This window comes from Podarcis filfolensis (assembly GCF_964270895.1).
Source record: "Podarcis filfolensis genome assembly, chromosome: 11".
Classification (NCBI taxonomy): Eukaryota; Metazoa; Chordata; class Lepidosauria; order Squamata; family Lacertidae; genus Podarcis; species Podarcis filfolensis.
The window spans coordinates 10,026,883-10,051,934 of record NC_139613.1 but is presented as its reverse complement, the minus strand read 5'-3'; the positions used below and the strand labels follow the sequence as shown (position 1 = coordinate 10,051,934).

At 45.2% G+C, this 25,052-nt stretch overlaps 1 protein-coding gene across 2 annotated transcripts in view; it reads left to right on the top strand.

Annotated features, from left to right (window-relative positions):
* Positions 1-24,357, top strand: part of SMAD7 (SMAD family member 7) — a 107,547-nt gene extending 83,190 nt beyond the window's left edge. For both annotated transcript variants that reach the window (XM_083575768.1, XM_083575767.1), the window contains one exon: positions 22,082-24,357. In XM_083575768.1, coding sequence (XP_083431894.1) covers positions 22,082-22,620 — 539 coding nt within the window. In that variant the 3' untranslated portion in view covers positions 22,621-24,357. The remainder of the gene's footprint in view (positions 1-22,081) is intronic.
* Positions 24,358-25,052: the final 695 nt, after the last annotated feature.

The following is a 25,052-nucleotide window of genomic DNA, read 5'->3' as shown; positions in this document are numbered from 1 at the left end:
CAGCAACAAATAAGCCCCAAGCTATCTTAATTGGTTAGGAATCTGGTGATAAGATCACAAGCAAATGTCCTTCTGGCTTAGACAAACCACATCTAGCCCAATACTCTCTCCCCAACAGTGGCAACTCAGATGAACCTGCAAGTTCACAAGCTGACCATTATGGAGATAACGTAGCAATCCCTGCCGGCATATGGGAAATCAGATGCCTGTTGACCCTCAACATATTAATGACTCTAAAGTCTAAATATAAACATTTTTCCAGGTGCTAAAACCCATTTGAGGTAGACCATTTCAGAATAAAAACCCTGGTCAATTAACTAAACAATATGTCCTTCAACAGTAAGTTTGGCCTGTGCCTTGTTCATGAAAATTAGTTGACTTTTTCTTGCAATCACTGCATGAAGGTTAGCTCAGACCATTTGGCGCATGAATGTGATTCCTGTGTGGCCTTCATTGCAAAGACAAGTTATCAATTTCTGGATCAGATTGGCAGAAGCCCATAAGCAAACTTGAGGAAGAAGGCATGGAGTCACTGGGATGGTGGGTTTTTGACCTTAAATCCTCACTATCCTGGGTTCTGTGCTGTTGCCTGTACAACAGTGGACAGTCCATGCCTGTGTCTGTCATTCCTCCTTCTTTCATTCTTTGCAATCTGTGTCCTTTCCAGAGCTAGCATCACGGGCAGAAGAGCTTGCTTTCCCTGTACATGGGTCCCAACCGACGGCAAATCTTATTGCCTCTATATGCAGCAGATTGAGACAGTGATAGAAGTAGACTTGTCATGATTACAAATTGCTGGGCGTGAGCCTGGCGTTTGCATCTAATTTGACTAGCCTCCCAATTTCACATGCATCAGGGAGAGAGGAAGCTTGCTTGGCTAGGGTGATAGAACTCCCTTTATTGAACTAAGCACAAAGCAGAAGTCTGGCTAGCTCCTTTGCTGCCTAAGTAACCTCATCCTTCTTGTCTCCCCTTGCTTTTCCCCCTTTCCTTTTTGGCTTCAGTTTGTTTTCATAACAACGAGAGCCTGGGGTTGTAGTCGTCAGTGTGTAAAGGCTTGCTGATCCTTCAGCGAGTGTAACTTGTCAAAACACAACAAGACGCCACAGCAAAATGATGCAGGCGGTTTGAGCAGACGGAGGTGGATTGTCTTGTTTCTTCTGCCCTTTTTAACTTTCTTCTCCACCCCTCCCACTGGCATAATTTTGAAACATCATTCTTAAATTAAAAATGCACACATTGTCAACGCTCTCCTTGTTGTTTGGCGTGTGTTTGTGTCTGCAGTTTCCCCATGTGTAGTTTTACTCAATCAAGGCTCATATCCAAAGCAGCACATTTGGTGTGGAAGTCTTGTCTCTCTAGATGACAGATTATTCAGGTATGTCCTTGGGAGCCTTTATGTCTCTGTGGTTGGCTGATGAATGATGGGCCCCTGGAAAATGAATGTTGATCTCCCTTTATTGCTAAAATCTATGTGGGAGGGAGAAGCGCTTTGGTGTTGGAAATGGCTGTTCAAAAGCATGCATGAACACTGGCCCAGTCCTTGAAAATCCCACTTGCTTCTCATGAGTAGTAGTCATTTGCTATGCAGCTCCTCCTGTGGCAATTTAGTAGAAAGGAAGAGTCCAGTTCTTACTGGTGATAATGTTGTGCCTTTAAAGAATTGGATTTACCAGGAACATAGCAGGGGCGCCGCCACCACTGCTGCTGCTGTTGTTGTTTAGTCGTTTCCGACTGTTCGTGACCCCATGGACCAGAGCACACCAGTCACTCCTGTCTTCCACTGCCTCCCGCAGCTTGGTCAAACTCATGTTAGTAGCTTCAAGAACACTGTCCAACCATCTCGTCCTCTGTCGTCCCCTTCTCCTTGTGCCCTCCATCTTTCCCAACATCAGGGTCTTTTCCAGGGAGTCTTCTCTTCTCATGAGGAGGCCAAAGTCTTGGAGCCTCAGCTTCATGATCTGTCCTTCCAGTGAGCACTCAGGGCTGATTTCCTTAAGAATGGATAGGTTTGATCTTCTTGCAGTCCACGGGACTCTCAAGAGTCTCCTCCAGCACCACAATTCAAAGGCATCAATTCTTTGGTGATCAGCCTTCTTTATGGTCCAGCTCTCACTTCCATACATCACTACTGGAAAACCATAGCTTTAACTAAACGGACCTTTGTTGGCAAGGTGATGTCTCAGCTTTTTAAGATGCTGTCTAGGTTTGTCATCGCTTTATTCACTACCAAAACCCACGAATGAGGTCTGTTTCCATTGTGGTGGCATGCGTGTTATTGCTTATGTAGCCAGAGTAACACCTTGCTCTCTGCATAAAGGGGGGGGGGTAGGATGGAAGAAGAAGCTTCAGCAGACCCAAGGGAACTTTTGCCTATTCTGACACTACATACCGTATTTTTCGCTCCATAGGACGCACCGGCCCATAGGACGCATCAAGTTTTTTGGGGGGGAAATAAAGGGAAAAAAATTTATTTCCCCCCCAGGCGCTTGTGGTGCCAGCAGCGGGGAGAAGCGCTCTTCTCCCTGCCGCCCGCCTTCAGACCAGGTCCAGGGACAGCGGGGAAACGCGCTGCGCCTCCCCACTGTCCCCGGAGCTTGCGAGGCAGGCAGCGGGGAGAAGCGCTCTTCTCCCCGCCGCCCGCCTTGAGATCAGGTCAGGGGACAGCAGGAAGACGCGCTGCGCCTCCCAGCTGTCCCCGGAGCTTACGAGGCAGGCAGCGGGGAGAAGCGCTCTTCTCCCTGCCGCCCGCCTTCAGACCAGGTCCGGGGACAGCGGGGAGACGCGCTGCGCCTCCCCGCTGTCCCCGGAGCTTGCGGGGCAGGCAGCGGGGAGAAGCGCTCTTCTCCCCGCCGCCCGCCTTGAGATCAGGTCCGGGGACAGCGGGGAGACGCGCTGCGCCTCCCCGCTGTCCCCAGAGCTTGCGGGGCTGGCGGCGGGGTCTCCCCTCTCACTCTGCAGGCTTCAGCGAAAGCCTGCATTCGCCCTATAGGACGCACACACATTTCCCCTTCATTTTTGGAGGGGAAAAAGTGCGTCCTATAGAGCGAAAAATACGGTAATTCTTTTCTTTTTTTCACCCCCCTGTCCATTGTTGTTGCTTCTTGCCTTTGACAGGGATACAAAAGACCTAGATCGAACTCTGCTTTGGTTTTGGATTTTACAAGGTGCTGAGGTTTTTTTAAACAATAAAAATACGGAACTGAAGGAGAAACACGTGTATGTTTTCTTGGACTTTGTTAGATCTTGTGGCCTGTAATAGGATTGCCTTACCTTTTGTGAGGGTCTTCATTTCAGGGTTACCCGGGAGGAGTCCAGGTTTCTCTGGTGTTTCTTTTTTTCGTTTTTCTTTGCTTCAATGGAGGGTTCCCCTTCTTTCTGTTAAATCAACTGTGGCTGATAGATACTTTGAACCCCGAGATAGCTTCATTGTTCTCTGTAGGTACTTTCTTAGCTGAAGGCCCACCGATGTCGACCTAACAGCCATGACTCCTTATGTGTAGATCACAGTTCCTTCAGGCAGTGGTGTTGGTTTTCTGGGAAAAAATGGAATTGGAAAATTTTCCTATGCGATTTAAGAGTAATGAAAATGTTCCGTTCAAATCGGGTTTGTGTGTGTGTGTGTATGTGTGTGTGTGTGTGTGTGTGTGTGATGCTTTAGAGAGCACTGTAATTTAGCCTATAAGCTTATTTTGCTTATATTCAATAAACAAAGCTAAAAAAACTGAACTGCAAAGCTTGCCTAATATTACATATTTGCAGTTTGCATCCTTTCACTGCTTCTAATAGACTTAAGAAACAGAAAATTCTCCATTTTGCAAAGGTTTCCCACTCCACACATCACTGCCTGCGGATGGGAGAGCGATCAGTATTTTATGGGTTCTAGTTGCTGACTCAGGGAATTTCATTCAGCTTCAGTAAAGAGGTAGAGTATACCTGTAAACAAGATGTGAATGCGTGTAATGTATATGCATATGAGAAATATATCTGATAAGCAGCCTTGGGATGTAGCAATTTTCTTTGTTAGTAGATGTTATTTACAGTGCCGTGTTGTTGCCTAGAGAAAGTTTAAATAGTTTTATCTTTTCAAAGTGAGTGCGATGCCAACGTTCAGTGGACGCTCTTGTCTGGGTAGCTTAGCACCCTCCCTTCGAAAGACACACCGTGACTTATGCATTCATAGTTGGACAGAAGTTCATTAACTTCTGAAGCAACTCTTTATTTATGCCTGACTAACCAAAGCTGAGAATGTCTAAAGAGCTTTCACTTTGTTGCTTCTAAAGTTTGCCCCAGGCCGTATCACTTGTAATGAGAGCTTGGGCGGACTTAATTCATAGATACCAGGAGTTCCAGAGCATTATTACCACACTGAGGGTTAGGGTTGAATATAAAGGATAGCTGTGATGAACTAATACTTACTCAGGTGAGTAAGAAACGAGATTGCCAGTTTCCAAACCATCTTGCAGAGAATCTCAGGGTTTCTTGGAAACGTATTAAGGGTTCTTCTCCAATTGGATGGTTAAGTGGTAACAGACAAGCTTTTTGCTTAAAATGCATTTTTTATTTATTTCTGTAAGTAATTCATTGTTTTGACCATAGGTCACAGCACAGAGCATCGTAGGCAGATTAAAAAAGGGGTATGTCGACAAATGGTACATAAGCAGTCCATATAACTCCAATAAAACAAACCATCATTCAAAGATTGCACAATAAAATTCCCATTGATTCTTACGACAAACTGCTGTACGAGTGTCTAGATAAGACTGATGTAGCTTGGCAGCCACAAGAAGTAAATAGAGACACTAGCCCAACCCCTTATGAACCTGTTGCTATTGGCATGCTAAAACTCAAGCCAGTGGTCTAGTTCTAATTATATATAACATTTATGAGTTTAACATACAATCTTGGCACAACAACAAAAGTAAACTACAAAATCCACATGAAAAGCTTGTGATATAATCAAAAATCTGTATCTTTCTAGAATCCTTTGGCAGTGTGGGGTTCCATGGCAGAAAAGATTGTGCAGAAAGGGTTTCCTGAAGGTAGATGATCTGAAAACTGGGGATATAGATGTTGCAATCATGTCCTACTCGTGAGCATCTTTGATAAATGGCTGGTAACTGTCAAAAGACAGAATGGTGAGATAAATGAACCATTAGTCTGAGTCAGCATGGGTATTCTTAAAAGTTCTTCCATTCATTAGGTTTGCATCCATAACCAAACACACCACAGAGTTAGAAAATTGCTTTGGTCTTGTGTGCCTTGGAAATTGTCTCATTCTGTTGTTGATTTCAATTTGATGGGCATGTTTGATGCCTTCAGCACCACCTTCGAAATCACAAATCAACTAAGGGCTGATTTGCAGTGATCATAGAATAGTTTACAGGTTACTGTGAGCACTGAGATCATTCCTTCATCACTTCCCCCCCAGCTCAAGCAGAAGTGGCAAACCATGATCTCTGGCTTAACATTACATCCAAACCAGGGTTGTGGTTTGCTGCAGTTCAAACAGATCACTGTTGGTAAGCAAAGAACAGACCTTGGCTCTACATCATGGTTTGTTTGGAGCGAAACAAACCACAATCCTGGGTTTCAGGTGTAACACTAAACCAGGAGTTGTGGGTTTTTTTGCTCCTACTGGTGCTGAGGGAAGTGGGAGCCATCTGGGCGCTCACAGTTAACCATGGTGCACAAATCCAGTCAGGTACATTTGCCACCAGGAGTGGACACTAGTTTCTGAAAAGGCAAATGGTGCAAAGGGAAGGTATAAGTTTGTATACTTTTAGACATACATTGGGCGTTCTCATTGACTCTTTGCAGATTCCACCATATATAGGGAGTAGATGTGCTTGCTTCATAAAGTGTGAATGGTCTGTAAGTGATGATAGCTTTGGGAAAGTAACTTAGATCTATGTCATCAGAGCTCAGATGGTCACTTGCATTCATTTGGAAACCAGGCTGGGGCTTTTAGCCTTTTTGCAGAACATCACGTGCTTAAATCAAAAAGCATAGAGGTCCCACAGTTGTTCATGTTTGTTTCTTTACACCCTAATGGGGTAAACATCGTCTCTCACTTTGAAGCATTAGTGGACTTCATTATACAGAGCCTTTGCTGATGAGCATGCCTGTGAAAGATTGCACATCGAAATTCCTGGATGTTTATGCTGCAAGTATACTTGTCTATTCAGAAGTAAGCCCTATAAAAAAATAAGTCCCATACTGCTTGTTATTTCTAATAGATAGAGTCAGGCCATTGGCAAAATGGTGGTTAATAAGACTCACCTGACCGGATTGTTGTCAGGATCACAAGTAGGTAACACATGTGAAGTGTTTTGACCATTTCAAAGAGAAATACTATTGTTAAGTATTATTGTTAGATGGAAAGCAGCTTTGAGTAAAAACTCTGATCTGTGTGAACCACATTGGCGGTTGATACAAAGAGCAGAGGTGCCAGAATTCACTTGGTCGCAAGAAGACAAATGATGTCAAGGTAACTAGCTAGATGCTCCAGGAAAGCTCACAGGTAGACTGTGGTTCTGTTTTATGCTCTGGTAGTTTGAAGCATGCCATCTCTGAACATAAGAGCATGCGTTTCTGAAAACCATGATCAGAACCAATCAGCAGGCCTATCTTCCGTATCACTTTTTTTAAAAAAACATTTTATGTTAGATCCCATCTCAGTATCCTGTGGCAATGAATTCCATTGGCTAATTATCCATTGTGCAAGGAATTGCTTGGTCATAAACCATGTGCCCATTTGCTTCACTGGAAAACATTTGAGTCCATGTAATTTTTCCAACCTGTTCCATCCCCACCACAATTCCATTGCCAAGTGTCTCCTCCAGGTTGCCATATTTTCTCTCTCACTTAAATCAAAAGTCCCTGGCATCCCTCTTTTGTACCTCTTCCAGCTCCGTTCTACTGTATTTTGTCTGCCATTGTGCCTGCATTGTGTGTGTGTGTGTGTGTGTTTGATTGATTTTGAAAACCGCCCTTCGGATTTTATATTGTTTGCTTCCTTGGGCATGCCCCCTGTATAGAAAGTCTACATAGCTAGTTCGCTGATGGGAAATGGAGACTAAGAAATGTCGCTATTTGCAAGCACAATTCAAAGTGTTGGTGTTGACCTTTAAATCCCTAAACGGCCTTGGTCCAGTATACCTGAAGGAGCGTCTCCACCCCCATCGTTCAGCCCGGACACTGAGGTCCAGCACCAAGGGCCTTCTGGTGGTTCCCTCACTGCGAGAAGTGAGGTTACAGGGAACCAGGCAGAGGGCCTTCTTGGTAGTGGCGCCCGCCCTATGGAACGCCCTCCCATCAGATGTCAAGGAAATAAACAACTATCAGACTTTTAGAAGACATCTGAAGGCAGCCCTCTTTAGGGAAGCTTTTAATGTTTGATGCATTACTGCATTTTAATATTTTTGTTGGAAGCCGTCCAGAGTGGCTGGGGAAGCCCAGCCAGATGGGTGGGGTATAAATAAATTATTATTATTATTATTATTATTATTATTATTATTATTATTATTACTACTACTACTACTACTACTACTACTACTACTACTACTACTACAACACAGGTTTGATGCTGGCTATCCTATGCTTGCGAGCCCCTTTCTGTAGCAACCAAGCCAGTAAGAAAAGGCCTTAGTGGCAACTTGACCTGAATATAGTACAGATACTGCAGTCTAGACAGAACCTGACTTTGTCACTGTAGCTCAGACTGCTGGGGGTTTAACCCACTTTGTAGGGACAGCAGTTCCTGATCGTTCTCTCCCTCCCTCCCTCTCTCCTAGTCTAGCCTGGCGTGGCAAACTAGGTCAGGGGACGAAACAGCTCCAGCAGCAGCAGTTCAAGCAAGTGCACAAGAAGCAAGAGACTCTGTTGCTGCTGCAGACTCTTTTAAAAGTTCCCTGCTCCTCTGCTAGTTCACACAGTGAATTGCTGCTACGCACGCAAACTCCCTCTTAACTTTTAAAACTGAAGGTTGTTTCTTATTTTAAAAAAAGGAATTCCCCCTCTCCCTTCTGCAGCCTGCTTCCCAGGAATGTTGGGAAGATTGATTAGCTTCATCAACGTAATGTACTATCTTAATTGTTAAGTGTTATTAATTATCTAAGAAAGGTAGGAGACAGAGGAGGTGGGTGGCCGGGCGAAGGGAGAGGGCTTTATTTTTATTTTTTTGCAGGGTGTGTGTCCAGATAAGCAGCATGCGGAGCTAGTCTAAATAGCCTTCTCTGTTGCTTTTGGCTATTAGCTTTCATTCTTGACTTTGGGGGTCACTTGGGTTTCTATCTGGAGAGTTGGGGGCAGGGAGGGAGAGGGAGGCAGGACTGCTAGGCAATGGTTTTGTAGAGTTGGCTCTGTGAAAGAGAGAGAGAGCTTTTGTTGCCTGCGCTTAGGCACAGAAGTGATTAGATTATGAAGGCAGACAGAAGTAATGATTAACTTTTTCAGTCTGCATGCTGTCTCCAGTCTGGCGCTCTGTGTTGTTTTCCCCCCTAAGTAGGCCCTGGCCCTGAGTCGACAGGGTATTAGGTTGTAAAGAAAGGCAGAAGGGAATGAAAGCCAGGGGGGGAGGAGGGGGGGAAGAAGCGAAAAGGGGGAAGGAGGAAGGCTGGCGCTTTTCTTCCATCGGATCCGGGAATGGAATTTATTGGCTGGAATGCAGTAAACGTTCAACATGCCAAACCTCTCCCCCCCCCCCCATCTAAACAGTTTTCATAATTGTTATTGGGGGGGGGGAGGATCTGGGCTGGATGAGAACGGAGGGAGCATGAAAAGAACTTTTTGTTTCCAAACTCATATATATATATATATTTGCTGCTTATGTTTATGCTTAAGGAACATTTTCTTTCACTCTCTAGGAAAATAACTGCTTTAGCCTTTTGGCTAAAAAAAAAAAAAGATGCCTAAAGTTTCGCTTTTTGCAGGCTGAGAACATTTGATCCGTGTGTTGCCGCTGAGAAGGGGTTCCTTTCTTCTGCCTCCTCTCTTTCTCCCTCTCTCTCCCATTAGTCGATTTGCAGAAGGTATAGTGGATTTGCACGGAATGTAACCAGGCATTCAGCAGAGGACGAAAAAAGGCAAAAACTCCAAATGCTGCTGGAGTGTTTAGTGTCAAATTGGTATACTGTACTGTACAGCACTGGCTTATATTTAATGATGCTGTTGTTGTTGTTGTTGTTTTGGCATTTGCAAAGTTTCTTTAACAACCTATCACATGCAAAACAGAAAGAACCACTCCAGATGGGCGGTCAGTTTCAGTGAAATCAGATGTAGATATTCCAGGGGTTTTTTTTGGTTCAGATGCCACACTGGTCACAAAAGTAGACCTCCCCAGAACACAGTGATGGCCAAACTTGGCCCTCCAGCTGTTTTGGGACTACGACTCCCATCATCCCTAGCTAACCGGACCAGTGGTCAGGGATGATGGGAACTCTAGTCCCCAAAACAGCTGGAGGGCCAAGTTTGGCCATCACTGCCATAACCCATTCAGTGTAGGACGTGAATTGGCTCTCCGTGTGAAAAAGGAGATGACACTTATTTAAGTGTTTGTGAACGAGGAGAGAGAAGACTATGCTGCTATAGGGTGGGGGGAGAATACAAAATTGGTTTAATACTCCCACTATTGTTTATATAACATGAGTTTTGAACAAAAAGCGCCCTATTTTTCAATCAATACAGAAGATACTTGGATTTATACAGGAGAATCTGCCTCGACGCTGGCGCTGGAGAGGGTTATTATTAATTTGTGAAGCTGTTTTGAAATAGATGCGGACGTCCTTTTATACGGGGATTGGGGTTACACGTTGGTTCTTGCTAGCACCTAGGCGGTCTTTATGCTTGCTGGATTCTCATTTGGTCAAGGTATTATACTGACAGATCCTGAGCATGACCAGTCTAAGCCAACATGGCCATTGGTCAAGGATGATGGGAGCTTGAGGGGGTTAGCAAGACCTGTAATGCCAGAGGTTTCACAGCAGTTTTGCTGCAGCACAGGGTGAAAAGGCAGAACGTTTTGGGCCAGTACGATGAGACTGAATAGTATGTTGTGCTTTTCCTGCCTCCCCACTCTCTGGGTCAGCCTAGCCTACCTCACAGGGTTGCTGTGAGGATAAACAAAACCGGTGCACTCTCCCCAAAAATGCAGTTGAGATTTTTTAACAATAATGACTCCTTTCTGGAGCCAGAGAGGGAGGGGAAAGGGGGGGGGGACAACAAGAAGAGAGCTTTGGGGGATATTTAAGTAGAAGGAGAGAAGAGACACCAAGGAGGAAATAAGGTTTCTGAAATTAAAACTTCAAAAATAATTAGGCTGGGCTTCATAGCAAACAACAGCAAAGAGGGCCATTTACTGTAAATATTATGAATGGATTTGGCTGAGTTTCTCGATCCCCGCCCTTCTAAGACTCCTTTTTCTTCTGAGCTAAGTAGAAACTCTGCCTTCAGACACCACAGAACTCTATAATTTGCATGGCTGATGAGGCCTGTTGCCTGGGACAGAGGAGGATGGAGTCAGCTGGCTTTAGTCTAACCACCAGAGACAGCCAGGCCAAGCCTCCTTGGCTTGTGTGTGTGTGTCTGTGTGTGTGTGTGTTTTCCCCTAGCTATAAAGCATACTCATTCGAGGACTCGGTGGCTTCTGCCTGCTGGCTTTTAAAAGAAAATACAATTAGGCTTTAAAAAGGAATTCCTCCCCCCCACCCCCGGCACCGCTCCATCTTTCGTCTTCTTCCTCTTCGGATCGTTTCGTAGCAATCGTAATTGATTACTTGTCATAATTAGACAGCGGCAGTGACTAATGAAGCATTTATGAATCAATGTATGTTTGCTTTCCAAAGACCCCTTTTAAAATGCTAGGAAATGTAGGTCTTTCTGCTCTGTGATCCCTCTCTAACGATAGGACACACTAATTTTGGACGGGGCAGGGGCGTGCGTTACGTTCTTGCAGCCCATGGCACCATTCACACATTTGGTGATATGGGTACCTTTAAGGTGTGGTGAGGGAGTCAGGTCATTGGCGCATCTAACTTGGTATTTTCTACATTGCATGCGCTTCCATTGTGCTGCATATGGATGCTTCTGACACTGATGCAATGTCTAAATGCAACACATGCACACTCATTATTCTTTAGCTGGGGAAGAGAGATTGGAGGAGAGCACCACTTAGACATTATTCCTCAAAGCTGATTATTTTGGGTGGTGGGTGGGCTACTTCAGCATTACTTGAAAATTGTCTAGGGCGACCCCCCCCCTAAAGTGGGTTGAATACGGTGTGGGAGAACACACACTTTCATGTGAAACGTTGCGTCGTGTCAAGTAGGAGGTTGAGATCCATCAATTGGAATGTCATTCACAAGTTACAAGTGGCAGTCCCCACCCAAGGATAAGAGAGGATGGTGGTTTCAAGTAGACTTAGAAGTCCATATTTAGCCTGGAGGTTCATAAATCACACATTTTTGGAGTTACGTAAACCACTAACTTGAATGCACCATCCATTCAGGTGGTCAGGAGATCATGGGATTGTGAGGATGAAATGGGGAGGTGGAGAATCGTGTACACCACCTTGAGATCCTTGGAAATTATGCATGAATGTATGAATGTAATTAATCATCATCATCATCATCTGGGTGGCTTGGGGGAATGGAAGTCGTTAAACAGGTGTGTATACATGTTCCCAAACTGCTCTCTACAGAGAAATTGTAGGGAGGGATGTTTCAGTGAAACGGGAGACACTTCTGAACAAGAAAGGTTGTTTGATAGTGGAACTGGCTGTCTTGGGAGGTGATGGGATCTCCATCGCTGGAAATATTTAAGCAAAGAGTAGGCCATCAGTGTTGCTGCAATCACATCCTGCTTTGTAGAGCCGGCATTGAGCAAGGGGGCTGGAATGGATGACCTTGTGCGGTCCCTTCCAACGCTAAAATGCTATGACTTAACAACTTGGAGCTTGCTCTAAGCAAGTAGAGTCTCGCTCCCTCCAGAAGCCAAATTTTGATCCACATTTCCATTGTTATATATGGAATACCTTTATTCCATTTGATGGTGTGTCCAAGCATGGTCTGAAGAGAGCATGAACATTACGTCAGCAGAAACTAAAAAAGGATGGGGATCATTTTCAGAAACTTCATATGCTTTAGCTTGTAGGGTTACTTAGAGTAATAACTGCCTAATTAGCCACAGACACAAATTTATGCTCTGTTCTGGGGATTAAAGGCCCCATAAGCACCCATTGACGCTGTGGAGTGTAATGGCTCCTAAAGAGATGGTGTGCTTTGTCAATAGGTAAAGGTAAAGGGACCCTTGACCGTTAGGTCCAGTCACAGACGACTCTGGAGTTGCAGCGCTCATCTCGCTTTACTGGCCAAGGGAGCTTCCGGGTCATGTGGCCAGCATGACTAAGCCGCTTCTGGCGAACCAGAGCAGTGCACGGAAATGCAGTTTTACCTTCCCACCAGAGTGGTACCTATTTATCTACTTGCACTTTGACGTGCTTTCAAACTGCAAGGTTGGCAGGAGCAGGGACCAAGCAACGGGAGCTCACCCCATTGCGGGGATTCGAACCACCAGCCTTCTGATCGGCAAGCCATAGGCTCTGTGGTTTAGACCACAGTGCGTCCCACTTTGTCTAATCCACAGATTAAGAACTCCCTTAAATATTTGTAACATCACTGCCGGGTTGGGTCTTTGCAGCCTAGAGATCCAGCAGTTTTGTACAATTAGTGGTAGTACAGTGGTACCTCGGGTTACATACACTTCAGGTTACAGATGCTTCAGGTTACAGACTCCACTAACCCAGAAATATTACCTCGGGTTAAGAACTTTGCTTCAGGATGAGAACAGAAATCGCGTGGTGATGGCGCGGCAGCAGCAGGAGGCCCCATTAGCTAAAGTGGTGCTTCAGGTTAAGAACAGTTTCAGGTTAAGAACTGACCTCCGGAATAAATTAAGTACATAACCCGAGGTACCACTGTATTCAGATGGTCCATGTTCAATCCTAGAAGGCATTTCTTACGTGGAACGACTCTTAGAAGAGAGTGCAAGTTATGCTCTAGCTTAGTTATTCAATAACTGTTAAGAGATCCTTTGCTTAGTAAACCTAGACTTAGAACATATTAGACCACAAGGATTCTAGTACTGTACAGCATTTTGAGCAAGAATCAGGGCTATGTGGTCCACAGGAAAGTGAATGAGCAGCGGTCCTTTGGTAGCCCTCCTTGCTTTCTGCTCAGCAGTGGTTCCAAACAGTGGCAATATTTCATCTAAGCAGGCTGTGAGGAGTAAGATGGACGGCAGCTGGGAAATGTCCTGAACTTGTCACTGATGGTGGCATTAGTTTAATACACAGGCCCTTCTAAACTGAAGAACTTGATCTCCTGGGGGCATATATTGTTCTGTTCTCTGTTGGCATACCTAGGAGCCGGACAGAATGGTGAATGCAACAGGGAAATGTCATTATATTGAACTGTATGAAATGAGCTTGCAATTTACATGCGGATGTGATGCAAGGATCCACAAATGCACTTACCAGCACGCCATCTTTTCTTCCTTCCATGCCTTGGGAATTGCAAGGACTGACTTCAGGTGTCTGGTGGGATGGCAGAGCCTCTCCCTTATGTTGCACTGAACCTTGGGGAGAACTTGGGCAGCCCTGAGACATTTTGCTGCCTTTTGCGTGTCTGAGGCGCAGCAGAACCAGACCCAATATTTTAGTGCAGCGCTGCCCAAACTTGGGACTCCCGACTGTTTTTGGACTACAGTTCCCATCACTCCTGTCCATTGGTCCTGCTAGCTAGGGATGATGGGAGTTGTAGTCCAACAACAGCTTTAGTGTCTAAACAGTTTTAATATATAAAAAAATGTCCAGTAGCACCTTAGAGACCCAACTAAGTTTGTTCTTGGTATAAGCTTTCGTGTGCATGCACACTTCTTCAGATACACAAAAGCTTATACCAAGAACAAACTTAGTTGGTCTCTAAGGTGCTACTGGACAATTTTTTAATATATATTTCAACTGCGTCAGACCAACACGGCTAACTACCTGAATCTAAACAGTTTTAGTGTCTGTTGCTGGGATAGCTAGCCTTGTGGTTGCACATCCTGTGGTTTTTTTTTAGGTTTTTGTGAATCTCCCTTGTACTAGTTACTGGAGGGATGCCTTTGGCCATCTCTCAGTTGCAGAAGGAAGACTTGGTTAGGGAAGTAAAAGTGGCTCGGAAGTTATTTCCATCAGTTCATTCCCTTTAAGCCAGCTTGGCTGTGTAGCGTTCCTGATAACGTAAGCCTTGTCCTTTTATTCTTAGTTTGCATTATGTTATCTAGGTGCATCTGCAATACTATATTTACTAAGAGATTCCTAGACATTGCCTCTGTGGGCTAGGCATTGCTTCAGCTTTTTCTCACGTGACATCTCTATTCACACTTTCCCTTGACTGCCATTTGCTCACCAACTTTTTGCTTGATGTGCTGAGCCCAAAACTGGATCCAGAAGTGTTCTGCACATCTATTTATTATTATTATTAACTTGGGGTGGGGTCTCTGGAGGCATATATTAGCATTTCAAAACCTATCTATAATTATATTAATAATTAACTGCAACCAGAAATCTCTTTGAATCTGTTCATGGTGATTTAGTTGGGAATTCTTTACTACAGCTACAAGGGAGTAAATTCAGGGATGCAGTACAACCTCAGCCTTCTCCAGACCTAATGTCTTCCAGATGCTTCGTACTACAACACCCATCAGCCCCAACAATTAGCCATGCTGGGTAGGACTGATGGGAGTTGTAGTCCAAAACACACCAGGATGGGGTGTCTGTACTCTCCGAGATACCTTTATTATCATAGAGTTCTATACTTTTATGGCTAGCTATAGATACAGTGGACCCACAGAAATTATATATGTTTTTACTCTGTTGGTAACTTCTAGAAAAATTAATTTTTCTCTATTTCTTCCATTTGTTTTCAGTCTCTTAATATTGTGAATGCTTATTCTTTAACCTCTTGCAGTGAGTGCAGAAGTAAGCCTGGGGCGCATATTGACATCTTAGGTTAGGACACCTGATCACAGTTTTGGGACGCTTAACTGGTCTTGATAATCTCAAGGCTGCTGTGGACGCGCATTGTTTGAATACACCACTGTGGAAGTGTACAACTCCTGTTGTATGTACAAGAACAATTTCCTGTCCAGGATTGGCTTCAAGAGGAAATGTTTCTTTCCATTTTAAAAGGTGGCTATGCAGAGCACTGACTGGCGAGCACTTGTGACGTCACTTCTCCATCTCATCTGCAGAGCAGTTTCACAACTCTTTTTAATGGATGTTCTTTTCTGTTTAAGTAAAATGGTGAAGATTTAAATTAATAAACATATTAAAAAATGTTTAAAGGCATGCATCCCATCTTAAGAGAGCCAGTGTGGTGTAGTGGTTAAGAGCGGTAGACTCGTAATCTGGGGAACCGGGTTCGCTTCCCCGCTCCTCCACATGCAGCTGCTGGGTGACCTTGGGCCAGTCACACTTCTCTGAAGTCTCTCAGCCCCACTCACCTCACAGAGTGTTTGTTGTGGGGGAGGAAGGGAAAACGATATTGTTTGCCGCTTCGAGACTCCTTAGGGTAGTGATAAAGCGGGATATCAAATCCAAACTCTTCTTCTTCTTCTTCTTAAGATTGTTGTGCGTGCATGGGTATGTCTGTCAAATGGGTTGCAAAGGTGAGGAAGTGGGGTTTTTTACCCTTGATGCTGGCAATCTCAGAACTAATAAGACTCTGCCGCAGATTGAATGCAGCACGAACGGGCAAACAGTAGCTTGTCACCTGCCTCATTCATGAAAATGATAAGCAAATTACGCTAATTGCATGCAGCTGAAAATGCAAATGAGCTTTGATTCTCTTATCTCATGATATATTACTAATCTGGCCTTTGGTTCTGAACGAATTGCCCAACCATGGCACTGAATAATGAGACCATCTGCACGGTTGGCTCCCCAGGGACAGCTGGAACTACGGCTGGCTGTTCCAGTGCTAAGTCCCATTTTACAGTGAACTGCAACTGGGGAAGCGAGAATTGCAGAGATAAAGGCGCATTGCATGACAATGAGCAGCCAGCGAGTCTTCGATCTGCAGCCCTGGTTGGCCTCACTTGGTCTGCATGATGATGTGCACCCAAGTAGCTGCAACTCACGATAACTGACTGCTGGTAAGATTCCTTTGGTCTGTTTGTGGATGCTTAGAGCTCCCAGCGACAAACCAGCCTGAGAAACAATGCAAAGGCAGGCAATGAAATTGCACGTGACAATTTGATGTTTGTGCTTAATCCGCTTCACACTTTAGCAACGCTTGCCAGTTTCCTAACTGCAAAAAAAGGAAAAAAAAGGTTCCCTTTTGAAGTGGATTTATCGATCTTAGGGCACCCAGAGTATATCTTAACAGTGGCGTAGTGTGGGTTGTCAGCACCCGGGGCAAGGCAAGTAATTTGCGCCCCCTAACCCATGGATTTGCGCCCCCTAACCCCCAGATGTTGCGCCCGGTGCGGCCGGCCCCCCTGCACCCCCCACGCTACGCCACTGTATATTAATCCTTTTCAGTTGCACAAACCTAAATTTATCGTGTGTGCTTGAATCCCTCCTGCAAAATAGCAACAGTCTTGGAGGCACACCTCATCTAAAATCTTGGAGTGTGCATGATCTTGAGCAGGGGTCAGCAAACTTTTTCAGCAGGGGACCAGTCCACTGTCCCTCAGATCTTGTGGGGGGCCAGACTATATTTTGAAAAAAATAAATGAATAAACAAATTCCTATACCCCACAAATAACCCATAGATGCATTTTAAATAAAAGCATGCATTCTACTCATGTAAAAATACGCTGATTCCCGGACCGTTTGCGGGCCGGATTGAGAAGGCAATTGGGCCGGATCCGGCCCCCGGGCCTTAGTTTTCCTACCCACGATCTTGAGAGTCTCCTTGCCGCTCGAGATGGCAGTGCAAGTGGCCATTCACATTGGGCGGAAGTTAACGCTTGGTCAAGGATCATAATGCACCCATCCAGTAGCTCCACATCACCGTTTGGTGTGTGTGTGCGCGCATGCATTTACGCCCGCCACCCATGTAGGAAATTTGGCGTTCAAGGAGGTCACTGAAACCTGCCTGTGTGGTGAGTTCTTAGCTGTAAGGGACATATAAATGGAGAAGTCTCTCTGTCTGGCACACACAAACACTAGAGCGAGAGAGAGGAGCCTGCAATTTATCTAGGCTCAGCAATTAACATAATCTGAAAACTTCTCTTTAACTGACGTCTGTCTGAAAATTGCTGGGTGGACTGGCGGGGCCAAGGAGATGAAAGGGAAAGAATGCCATCTGAGGGATTTTATTTCATGTAATAGGGGAGCTACAGAAAGAAAGGTCCTTCTACACAGATACACAGATAGAGATGTTCACACACAGACATTCTCTGCCTTTGCTTCTCGCTTCGCTTTTTCCTTTCATGAAAGCGTTCTCAAAACCCCAACCCCCCTTTAACCTGGGAAATAGTTCTGTACCTTTTCTATTTTTTTATTTCTGTATAAAAAGAAATATACATCCCCTTTGTTATTCTGCACCGACGACTACATTGGAAGTAGTTCTGGAGAGTTTAGGTTAAAGGTAATTTGATATGAGTGTTCTTCGCCTATCCCTCCAGCCCTTTTCAACCCCCTCCCCTTAACTCGGCTTCTCTCCCCCCACATTTTCGGTGCCAGGTTTCAGTGGGATAGTTTTATTGAAACAAAGAATTGTGAGGCACAGAAAAGGGGACTGTTGGAGGCGGCCGGGTGGGGGGTGGGTGGGCAAAGAGCTGAAAGACAAAATCAAGGCCTACCTCAAAAATATGGGCAGCCCATCCCACAGGCCCGAGCGGTTTAAGGGAGAGGGTCTTCCGCCCCCTGGTCCCCAGGGATGGGTTGTAAATTTTATCTTTCTAATTCCCAAAACACTGCCTCCCCTCTCTTTCTTTTTTTTTTATAAATAGAAGCTGCCTCAAGCTACCAAGGAAATATTTTCCTAGCCGGCATTTAAAGGAGGAAATTGCACAACACTGTTCCCTCCCTCTAAATGTGGTTGTTGGGTTTTTTTTTTAAAGCATTGCAAACTGAATAGACCGCTCTCAGATCAGGGGAGGGCTGGCTTTAAGGAGTTGGAAGTGGGCGCAGAAAATGGAGCTGCGGAATGATGTGCTTTTGGCTCCGTCAATAGGTTTCCTCGATGGCGTAGCTGCCAGCTTGAAAAGCACTCCCCCGACGTCGCCAGCTCATTGTAGGGAAACTTGGTTTCGCAGGGATCCTTCCCGGGAAATAGTCGAGAGGAATATAGGATGCTGCTGCATTCAGAGTCTGGCCATTGGTCCATTCTAGCAGCTCTTTCCTGCCTCTCATGGTTTGGTTTGCCTCCATGGTTTGGTTTTCTTGGCAACGTGGGAGCCACAACCGAGGAGAAGCGTCAACTCTGCTGATGTTGATGTCTGAGGCAGGTCTTCCTCGCGCCACCCTTATTTATTTTTAAATGTTGCTGGCCTCCAGGGTGAAAACTGCAAAGCACCATAGATCCGAAATATTTGATTAGGGCATAAATTCTGTTTTATAGTATTCTCGGCTTGCTTCTGCACTGTGGCTATGGGGCCACAGGCTTCTATGTGCACGGCACTGTAAGCATTGGTGATGGTAGACTTGAGTTTGCACCTAGGGAGGCTGCACAACTGGGTTATCACCCTGAACTGGCAACCCACTTCACAGCATTCATGGAGCTGGGACACCCGATTCAATTTGGTGCACACATTTTCTCGGTAGTCCATGCATCTAAGCAACCTGTGGATTTGCCACACCTTTCTCTGAACTGAACACCTTTTCTCTGAACTGTGCCATTGACATAGATACTCTGCATTTTCACCAGGGCTCACCTGTACGGGGCTTTGAGTTCAGTGTGCGTAGGATTGATCAGGGAAAATAAGCAAGGTGCAAATGCCACACTGAACTGTGGTAGAGGGTGATTTTGGAGCAAAATGTTCACATGCTCCTGACTGCTGTTTTAACACCCAGGGATGTTATGGCAGGTTCGTGAGGACTCTGGTGGAGATATTCTTAAGTTGTGAGACACCCCCCTGGGCTGCTCTCCCCACCCCTGTTCCCTATTTTCTGCCCCTTTTATTAAAAGGAAACTTTGCATAGGGTTAATAGTTCCCAGGCCTTCGTACGTCTGTAAATAGCATTATGGAATTTCTGGGTAATCAGAACAGCAATGATGCTCTCTGCAAGTTGCCTAGCACTTTGAAAGAGGGATTTGGAGTCAAGGCTCCCCTCCAGCACCCTGGTTGCCTCCTTTACCCTGTTTAGCAATAGAGGCAGAGTTGAGAAAGAGAGGGAAGCGGCTTCCCCACCCCACCCCTTTCCCCCCCTCCACCCCACTGCATTTTTTTGCTAACAAATGCAAGACTTCCGGTCTCCACCCCTGCTACCACAAACCACAGTCTAACTGCAATTCAATCAGATTTATAGCTCATCTGACGTCTGCATCCTTGAGCATTTATGACCAGCGATCTGGCTATAGGCTTAAATAAGGCCCGTAAATTATAGCAGATGATCTTGCCCTACCTCCCCAGTCTGGATGGAGCTATGCTTAACTCTCCTTTTATGTCTTCCTCCCTCCCTCCAAGACGAGAGGAAAATTTATTATATGAAACAAAGCTTAGGGATTGGCTTTTAAGAACAGGATGATGTACGCAGCGGGTTAGTCTGTGCGATCCCTCGCTGTCAGCCCTGCTTACCCACATTTGACATCACGAAAGATGTCTGCGGCTGATTAGCAGGTCTTTGGTATTATGTTATCTGCCATTGATTTGCCGTTGGCTTAAACTGAATGACTGTGTTCACGACCTGAAGGCTGCAGCCAGGCTGCAGGGTGGGGGTGAGGATAAATCAGTTACGGGATATGCAAGGTGACACGTTGTGCTGTAGTTTTGTGTCTTCAGCCAGTTCCTTTACCACAACATGATTTGATTGGCCCGATTCTGGAATAATCTAGACCAGTGTTTCCCCAAACTTAGTGGGTCTCCAGCGGTTTTTGGACTATAACTCCCATCATCCCTAGCTAGCAAGACCAGTGGTCAGGGATGATGGGAATTGTAGTCCCAAAGCAGCTGGAGACCCAGGCTTGAGGAAACACTGGTCTAGACCATAGCTGTCAACATTTCCCTTTTTAAAAGGGAGATTCCCTTATTCCGAATAGGATTCCTTGCAAGAAAAGGGAAAAGTTGACAGCTATGGTCTAGACCAGTGTTTCCCAACCTTGGGCCTCCAGCTGTTTTCGGACTACAATTCCCATCATCCCTGACCACTGGTCTTGCTAGCTAAGGTTGATGGGAGTTGTAGTCCAAAAACAGCTGGAGGCCCAAGGTTGGGAAACACTGGTCTAGACAGTGGGGAATGGAACCAGGGTAGGAGGAATAGCAAGAGCAGCAGCAGTGATTAGTCCCAGATACTTTGCTTTTTTAAAGTTCTGCAGTTTACCACCAGACCTAGGTTTGCGGAAGGTATTTTGGTCATAGGGAGCTTGGTTCAACTCTCCCATGAATCTGCTCATTCACACTGACTGTTATTGACACAGAAGTGATGCAATGAAGCATCACATGGCATACGGAGAGCCCCGCTGGATTGTCCAGCATAGAGTTGGCCAAGGGTCTTCTAGTCCAACCCCCTGCAATGCAGGAATGTCCTCTACAGGGATCGAATCTGCAACCTTGGCGTTACCAGCACCATGCTCTAACCAACTGAGCTATCATGCTGTTTCTAACCATGGGCAGCTCAATGCCTTTGGGAGGCCCACAAACTGGGCATGGAAGCAGCAGCCATGCCCAACACCTGGCGCCCAGAGGCCTCCTTCTCCGAAGGTGGAGATTTTGTTTAGCTCTTATGACTTCGAACATAGTAACAGCTTTTCACTGAAGGAGGAACGGGAATCCTGAGCTGCAAAAACAGCCAGAAAAGCTTTCCTATAGAAGTCTCCTGCTCTTCTGAACATGTGGGTGTTGCCAAAGGCGCCACAGTTGCACCATATGGCAGAAGCACAATGGCCAATCAACTGGTGGCGACTTTGCATTCTTGCTGCCACATCAAAATGGTTCCCCAAATCATGTCCAATGTTCGCCCATAATGTCAGCCAGGGAGGGATTTGTAATGCATGCATTCAGCCACATAGAACTCTTTCCTTCTTGCTGACTACAGGATCCAATTAAAACCCAGAGACTCTTACTTATGTGTATTTGTGGGGGTGGGTGGGGAAATAGTTCTCTTAGAGCCCCCCCCAAAAATATTTAATGATTTGTAAGCCCAGTTCTCTTAATGTTTAGCTGCAAACGCAAACTTCTTTGCATTTAGGTTAATTGATTCCATAATAAGACGGTTGCAGAATAAACAAGGAAAATGTTTGGTCTCTGTTGGATTCATGCAAATGAATGTATGTATTCTGTTTGTAGCTAAAAACATAAATTATCTGGTACACTTAGTGGAAAGGAGGAGGGTTGGTGGGCCTGGGAAGACAAATGAAGGGGCTTCGTAGATCTGTTGTGACTATTTGGGTAGAACCTGCAGCTGAGTTGGCAGAACACATGTTTTGAATGCAGAGGGTTCCAGGTTCAGACCTTGTTAGCCCAAGACTTGTAGCGCAGGTACCAGTCAGTACAGTGGTACCTCAGGTTAAGTACTTAATTCATTCTGGAGGTCCGTACTTAACCTGAAACCGTTCTTAACCTGAAGCACCACTTTAGCTAATGGGGCCTCCTGCTGCTGCCGTGCCGCCGGAGCATGATTTCTTTTCTCTCCCTGAAGCAAAGTTCTCAACCTGAAGCACTATTTCTGGGTTAGCGGAGTCTGTAACCTGAAGCATATGTAACCTGAGGTACCACTGTACTGAGCTAGAGTTCATAAGAGAGCTTTATATGTTCATTAAATGATAGGGGGCATGTATAGTTGTTCATATTCTGTGTTATTGTTATTGATGATGATGTTGTTGTTTTGTTGTGAGGTTAAATTTTGGTCTCCCATCTTCTCTCCCTCCAGATTCCCACGTTCTGCAAGAGCCAGGGGATCCTTCACACTGGTGCGTGGTTGCATACTGGGAAGAAAAAACACGCGTGGGCCGGCTGTATTCTGTCCAAGAACCGTCCCTGGATATCTTCTATGATCTACCTCAGGGGAATGGCTTCTGCCTCGGACAGCTCAACTCGGACAATAAAAGCCAGCTGGTGCAGAAAGTCCGCAGCAAGATTGGCTACGGCATCCAGCTGACCAAGGAGGTCGACGGGGTGTGGGTTTATAACCGCAGCAGTTACCCCATTTTCATCAAGTCGGCCACACTGGACAATCCCGACTCCAGGACGTTGCTAGTGCACAAGGTGTTTCCAGGCTTTTCCATCAAAGCGTTTGACTACGAGAAAGCGTACAGCTTGCAGAGGCCCAATGACCACGAATTCATGCAGCAGCCGTGGACTGGCTTCACCGTTCAGATCAGCTTTGTGAAAGGCTGGGGCCAGTGTTATACGAGACAGTTCATCAGCAGTTGCCCTTGCTGGTTGGAGGTTATTTTCAATAACCGATGATGACTCAAGAGACTTAGGCCGGACTCAACAATGACCTTTTATAACTACTTTGCTGCTAAATATCTCCTTCTGAGTGCTTGCTTTTTCATGCAAACTTTTTTTGTTCATTTGTTTTCTGTTTTGAGAAATAGCTTATGGAAAGATTTCTCTCTCTGTGTTTCTTTTCCTTTTCTTTTTTTTCAGTTTTGGTATTTCGATAAGTTTCTTTTCTTCTTTAAAGTGTGAATGACCAATAACTCAGAAGGGGGAAAGGAAGGCACCTGGGAACGGGGGTGGGATGGGGTGGAGTGGAGAAGAGTTTCACTTGAACGTACTTCATTCATTAGTGGGTCATTTTGTACCCTTTAAGTTATTGCCCGAACGTGGTGGGAGGAATTGGACGCAGCTTGGTTTATACATAGCTCCCTCTCAAATTCAAACAGTGGTACAGGTTCCTGCCCCCCTTCCTCACACCCTCTTTGTGAACACACATCAATTTGGAGACCTGTGTTTGCTCCCAGAGTTCTTGCGCACGTGGCTTTTACCCTGCTTGTTTCAGTCGAGGGATCAGATCTACACATGCACAACGAGGGATACAACGAATGGAAAGGCTGGAGAGCTCCAAACGCACATTGGAGTTACCATGCTTGTAGGAAGGAAAGAAGGAGAACCTCTTTGGTTTGCCTTGCAAACTTGGTGCTAAACCGTTTGCAGGAGTCTGCCGCTGTGCGATGCCTTTGTGCCGATCTCGAAGCAACATGCATTTCATTTCGCTGCAGCTTCTGCCCTTTGTGGCAGATCAATCCATCTGCTGTTTGTCACAAACACACCAACTCCTTTGCTGGTATGAAGGAAGCCGACCCTCTGCAGTGACGGAAAACCTATTGTGGGTCCCTGGTGCAGAGCGAATGTCCACAGCCCACGTAAAGGCAAGCAGAGTCAGATTAGGGAGCAAATGCAGCCGAGTAAATCTTTTGCCAACAATCTTACAACCTTTTCTTCTCTTTTTCTCCCCCCTTCCTGCCCTCTCCACTGCGGCCATCTGCTGCTTTAACACTTCATGTCTGTGTCATTTGGGGGTGGGGGCGAGAAGCATGGGCTCGGAAGGGCATGCCCATTTTCCCATTGCGCTTAGTGATCATTTGTGATGCCAGGAAAACAATTAAGGTGCATGGCCTGTGCTTTTCAAATTGATCTGCGATGCAGACTTGTTTGAGACCTTTTTCTTTTTTTTTTAATTAAAAAAAAAAAGACGAAAGGGAATTTCAGTATTTATTCCCTTGTAACCTGCCCTGATCAGGTTTGCAACAGTACTGTTCGCATCCAGAAATTGCAGTCATTCATTTATTTCTTCTTGAATTCATACACTTAGTATGATAATTTTACACTGTTCTTAGCTCAATGAGCATGTTTAGACCTTAACATAAGCTATTTTTCTAAATATAAAAGGTTTAAGTGAACAAGAGAAGCATTCTCATTGGAATTTTAGCATTGAAGTGCTTTGGAAAACAAAAAACAAAACAACAACAAAAAAGAGACTCCTTTAAAAAAAGAAACCCTGAGATTTATTAAAGAAAAAAATGTATTTTATGTTATATATAAATATATTATTACTTGTAAATATAAAGACGTTTTATAAGCATCATTATTTATGTATTGTGCAATGTGTATAAACAAGAAATAAGAAAAGATGCACTTTGCTTTAATATAAATGCAAATAACAAAATGCCAAATTAAAAAAAAAAGATAAGATCACAAGATTGTGGTGTTTTTCTTTCTTCTTCTGGCTGTTATCATCCAGCTGAACGCTTTTCTAAATGAGTAATTTTGGTGTGTTTTTTTTAAGTACACTTGATGTGATAACCATGCACAGCTTGGTTTTTTCAGAGTGAGTTGGGTGTCAGGGAAAGAGTGGCGTTCAGAATTGCAGGGGTGTCTGCATAGCAGAAACCGGTCACTCGGGCAATAAAGTGTAACCCACATGGGTGGTGCTGTGGGTTAAACCACAGAGCCTAGGGCTTGCTGATCGGAAGGTCGGCGGTTCGAATCCCCGCGACGGGGTGAGCTCCCGTTGCTTGATCCCTGCTCCTGCCAACCTAGCAGTTCGAAAGCACGTCAAAGTGCAAGTAGATAAATAGGTACCGCTCCGGCGGGAAGGTAAAACGGCATTTCCATGTGCTGCTCTGGTTCAACAGAAGTGGCTTAGTCATGCTGGCCACATGACCCGGAAGCTCCCTCAGCCAATAAAGCGAGATGAGCACCGCAACCCCAGAGTTGGCCACGACTGGACCCAACGGTCAGGGGTCCCTTTACGTTTACCTAACCTTGACAAAGGGAGAAGTCAGAATCGGGACCTTCAAGATAGGTAAACTTGGAAGCTTCCTCATGATGCAGGGGTGAGAATAACACAATGTGCTAGATGTTACATGGTAAGATAAGGCTGTCCCATTTCC